The sequence below is a fragment of the Nestor notabilis genome, unplaced genomic scaffold (assembly GCF_000696875.1).
Source record: "Nestor notabilis isolate BGI_N333 unplaced genomic scaffold, ASM69687v1 scaffold18827, whole genome shotgun sequence".
NCBI lineage: Eukaryota > Metazoa > Chordata > Aves > Psittaciformes > Psittacidae > Nestor > Nestor notabilis.
In genome coordinates this window covers 356-5,567 of record NW_009935324.1, presented here as the reverse complement: position 1 = coordinate 5,567, position 5,212 = coordinate 356, and the positions used below count along the sequence as shown (strand labels likewise).

The 5,212-nt window shown below is 58.4% G+C and overlaps 1 protein-coding gene across 1 annotated transcript; it reads right to left on the bottom strand.

Moving 5' to 3' along the window:
* Positions 1-1,797: 1,797 nt before the first annotated feature.
* Positions 1,798-4,781, bottom strand: LOC104408245 (tripartite motif-containing protein 7-like; the record flags this gene model as incomplete). The annotated part of the gene is made up of 5 exons (XM_010017792.1): positions 1,798-2,324; positions 3,118-3,150; positions 3,470-3,585; positions 4,356-4,603; positions 4,695-4,781. Coding segments are annotated over 5 exons (1,011 nt in total), but the record flags the coding sequence as incomplete, so codon positions are not given.
* Between the last annotated feature and the right edge of the window lie 431 nt (positions 4,782-5,212).

The following is a 5,212-nucleotide window of genomic DNA, read 5'->3' as shown; positions in this document are numbered from 1 at the left end:
CCCGCAGCGGTGCCAAAGGAGTGGGGAAGGAGCGGCGCTTCCCAAGGGAATTCCCAGCTTCTCTGCCAAACCCTGGGCTCGCACACACGGAGCCTCCTCCCTGACTCCCTCCCAACGTGAGGGTGCCAAAGGCACCAGCAGGATCCTCAATAAAGACTTATTCTGTGTCCAAGGGGGTTTCCCCACTTGCTGAGTTTCTATGGAAAAGAGGGAGGGAAAGGGGGATTTTTCCCTGGTTTTGGCCGGGTCAACACCAAATCCTGAGGTTTTCCATGTTCAGCACAATAAAAGGGTGATTGAGGTGGAGGGGCCGGAGCCTGGGTCAGTTCTGGCCTTGGAAATGGGTGTTACTAATGTGGTTGATGGGTCCCCACATCCCATAAACACCATCTGGGAAAGGATTTGGGGATATTTATGGAGCCCCCAAGGTCACCAGCTCCATGGGGGATATCACAAAACCCAAACCCCACAAGTGGAGGCTGGAAGATGCCTCTGCCACAGATAAAGGATAATGGGAAGCAGGGACCCAAAACGGGGCTGGAAACAGGGATTAAAGCCCTTGGGCCCTCAAACAGCATTTGGGGGGGGGGCAGGAAGCACATTGGAGGGGAGAAGATGGTGTTGGAGGGGGGGTTGGCAGTGGGATTCCCCACATCCACGGCTGCATGTTCCTGGATGCAGCAAGGACCGAATTCCAGCTGCCGAGCACAGCCCCGTCTCCAAACTGTGCTGAGAGAAGCCGATAGCGAAGGAACCGAACCCAAAACTGGGGCTCAGAGGGAGCTGCCAAAGCAGGAGGATGGTGCAGGGATGCTCCGTGATACCCCTCTGGGGGCACCCCCCTTTCAACCCTCCCCAGAGCCCCCCCAAGAGCTGATAGGGACAAGGAGAGGTGGCCCCAAGCCCCATTCACCTCCAAAGGGCTGGCTCAGGAGCCGGGAGCAGCTTTTCCCCCTGCAGCCAGGCCAGGAAAGAGCAGATTGGGGAATTCCCCAGGGATTTGGGGGTTCGTTTTTGCACAGCAACTTTTATTTCCCCACTAAACAGTGACAGGGCAAAGAGACATAAAAGCATCGTGGAACACACGAGGGTGGGCAGGGGGGTTATAAACACGAGATCACATTGAAACCAAGCTTCCCCCTCCTTCCCCACGGATACAGGCTCTACACCCCAAAACTCATCCCATCTCCCTCCATTCCCAAGCCTACGGATGCTCAGTGCCAACAGGGGAAGCGGTGAGGAAGGGGATGGGGTTTTGCTCTCTTGGCGCTACCAACAGCGAGGAGATGGGCTCGGCCCTTTCCCAAAGGGAAAGCAAGGATGGGGTGAAAGAGAAGCTAAAAGGTGACCTGCAGAGCAACTGTGTCAGGCATCAGGGCTGGGTATGGTACCTCTGCTCCTCACGCTGCTTTTCCAGCCTTCTCGAGCTTCCCAGGATGCACAAAAGCTTTGGAGCAATGCGGGATGTGAGTAACCCCCCCGGGAGCTTTGCTCCCTGCTTACAGCCCTGTGCACATGGGGCAGCCGACTTGGAAGAGAAGAGCAAAGGAAACACACGGGGTTCCTTCTGCAACAGGGATAACCCCCCGTGGAGGCTATTCCAGCTGGAATGATGGACGATGCCCCAGAGGCAGGTTTTGGGTGTAAAAAGAGACTCAAACCTGGAAAGCAACAAGGAAACAGCAGAACGAGGGACGATGAGGAGGTTTGGGGGGGCTCTGTCTGAAAGCGGGGAGGGGGGGAAGGGGCAGGATCCTACTTGCAGGTCACCTTGGGAAGGATAAAGAAAGCGGAGGATCAGTTGCAGAGGGAGAGGGAGGAGCCCACATAGAAGAGCCAGAAGAAGGGGAAGATCTTCTCGGTGAACGCAGCGGTGAAGGTGAAGATCGGAGCCATGTTGTCGGCGTTGTAGAACGCCACCCACCCCCCCTCATAGTCCAGGTACACCCCGATCTTCCTGGGCCTCTCACACAGGGACAGGGGCGTCTCTGGGGAGGTGAACGCCTGGTACTGATCCCAGTTCTTCCCTTTCCAGTTCAATCCCACCGCCCAGATCCCCTCCTCGGGAGCAAAGTCGATCTTCTCCTTCCTCCTCACGGACTCGCGCGCTGCCCCCAGCACCCAGCTCTCTCCGTCTCCCACCTCCACCTCCCAGTAGTGCCTCCCAGCCACGAACCCCTCAGCTGCCAGCACACAGAAGGAATAATCGAATCTCTTGGGATTTGCTGGCAGCTCCTGGGGCGCGCTCCGGAGCCTCACGCTCCTCTTGTCCTCCGAGAGCACCAGGTAAGGGTTGGCCGTGTCTGGGTCCAGAGAGAGATCACCTGGGGAGAGGGAAACACGGACGTGAGCACCTGCGAGCCAAGGATCCCACTCTCCAAAGGGATTCATTGTCTCTGCCCCACACAAGGGTGACACCAGGAAGGTCGCCTCCAACTTCTAAGCACCCAAAGAGCTGCAGGGAACCAAGATCAGGCTCCAGTTCCTAATGCAAGCAGAGGAACAGCCCAATCCCTGCTGGAAACCCTCCAGCCCACCCCATCCCGGGCACCTCCTCACTCTGGAATAGAGCTTTCTGTGCTGAAACAGCATTTTCCAGGCCCAGGGAATGGTTTGGGGCGGAAGGGACCTTCAAAGCTCCTCCAGTTCCAAGCCCTGCCACGGGCAGGGACAGCTTCCACCAGAGCAGGTTGCTCCAGATCCCAGGTTTCTTTAGGCACTTCCCAGTGCTGGAATGAGCACAAACACCCTCGTGTTTAAGGGCTGGTTTTGGGCTCAGGGGATGCTCAGGAAGTGGCTGTGAGAGGGGAACATCAGAGCCTGTGGAGAGCTGGCTCCATCCTGCACCCAGCCACGTCCCTGAGCCACCAGCACCCACCAGGGGTTGCAAAGTCCATCCCAGAGCTGATCCAACGCCCGGGAGCAGGGACAAAGGTCTCCTGGAGCTGACAGCTCCTGCAGAGCCCTCCGAACCCCACCAGCCCCAGGGCTGCCCCTCTCACGGCCTCTGCCAGCACTGGGATCGTTTCCCCCTTCCCTCGGCAGCACCAGCACCAGTTTTCCTCCTCTCCCGCCTGGAGAAGCCCAAACTCCTGCACGAAGGAAGGTGGTGCTCACCTGTGTCATTCTCCAGCTCGAACCTGAGGTTCTCTGAGGGGAGAGAAGAAAGAAGGTCAGATGCTTTTGTGCCAGGAGACTTGATACCCCCCACCCCGCTTAGCCCCTGCTTCGTGGCCAACCACCAACCACCACTGCTTGGGAATGGCAGCGCACGGATAACCCCAGAATCCAAAGAATTCCAAGGCAACGTGCTGCTGCTCTTCCTTTTGATGAGCAGATGCTCAAGCACAGAGTTGTCCCAACAAGGGAGACGTGAAAACACAACTCATGGTCGCGTTTAAGCTCAACTCCACATCGGGTTTACATGAGGAAGCACCAGCTTTGGAAGGGAACGTGTCCCAGGGCTCACCCTTGAACTCCAGCAGGACCTCCTTCAGCACTGCACTCTTCTGGGAGAAGCTCTTGAGCTTCTTCTCCAGCTCTGTGAAACCAGCCTCGGGCTTGCAGAACATCCAGCTCTCAAAGCTGGTGAGGAGAAAGCAGCATTAGGCTCCCTCTGGGGAAAACTGAGCCCCCCAAACTTAGAGGCAGGGAAGAAAGGGAAGGTTTGGGCAGGGAACATCGTCCATCTGGCCCCACAGCTGAGACTGGCACCAGTGTGGGGCTGGCCGGGCCACTGGGCCTGGGGGGGGGTCTGTCCCTCTCCACGCTGTGGTTTCCCTCTGGGAGATGCTGAAGCCCTGGGTTGGGGTTGGTAACACCCTGGTGGGGGTGAGAAGTGTGGGGGGGAGCTGGACACCACCGGTGTGAGCCCCAACGAGGGCTTAGGTTCACTCACCTGCTTCCAGATGGAGCAACGACCTGGCAAGAGAGGAGAACACCCAGAAATGATGAGCACAAATCCCTTTTCCAACCCTCCCCCAAAGAGAGGGACCAGCTCCCAGCAGCTCCTCCCAAGGCAGCTGTGCCCATGGCGATGGCAGAACTAGGGCATCCTTAGGGGGTTTCCACCTTCTCCTTCCCCTTTGCCAGCGTGGCTGGGAAGAACCAACACGGCTTCCGAAGGAAAACAGGCCCAGCACCAACAGTGACCCCAAGTGGGGGGCTTAGTCCTTGCCATCAGAGGGGGGGCTCCAGAAGCTCCCCTGACCCCCCAAAAGAGGCTAAAACCTGGGCTCCCACCTGAGAAACCAACCCAGCAGCAAGTGTCATGGTGCAGAACGGAGTGAAGGGCCCTGGGCAGAGCAGTCAGCACCCAGGCAAGGGAATTCCATGGCCAGGGATCCCAATGCCACATGCATCCCATGGAGCTCACCTGCCCGGGCTGGCTGCCTGGGCTGTGCTCTGCCCCCTGCTCAGCCAGCAGCTTGTCGAGCTGGGCGATCTCCTCGGAGAGCCGGGACACGCTCTCCTCCCTCCTCCTGAGGATGTCTTTGTCCAGGTCTTCCAGGCGGGATAACAGGAGCTGCTCCTTCTCCTCCAGGAAGCCCCGGAGCTCCTTGCACGCGGCCACTATCTTCTGCCTCTCCACTTCTGTTTGTTTCTGCAACACCCCAATGGGGACCCCACATGAGACGGGCACCCCACGGCCGGGGGAGGGGTGTGTGTCAGGGTCCCCCAGCCCAGGTACTCACCAGCAAGTCCTCGCTCTGTCTCTCCCTCTCAGCTTTGGCTTCCTCACGCCCTTTCCTCAGGGAGCTCAAGTGCTCTTGGGGCACCTCCTGGAAGGAGAAAGAGCAGCTCTGTTGGGAATCCTTCCTACCTGGGATCAGGGATACGGAGGGATGGGACTGGGGGGGTGTTCCCTGGGCAAATCCCATCAAACACGACGGGGTTTTGAGCTGGAGAACACCACGAACCCAAAGTGAGGCGAGGCCAAGGCTGTGCCACATCCTCCCCTGCCCCACCACCCTCAACTCCTGGTTTACTAACACCTTACTACCGGAAACTGTCCTTGCTTTAAGTGCTTTGGCCTCCAGGGCAGACAGGGAGGTGCTCAGCAACGCTCCACAGGGAGCAGCAGGGCTCTGGGGAGCAACCATCTGGACAAATACAACACAGCTCCTAGTGCCAGGAACCAGCCTTTGGTCCCAGGGCACAGAAAAGCGACGACGGGAGAAGCGGGGGCTGAAAACAGCCCCCAGAGAGGCAA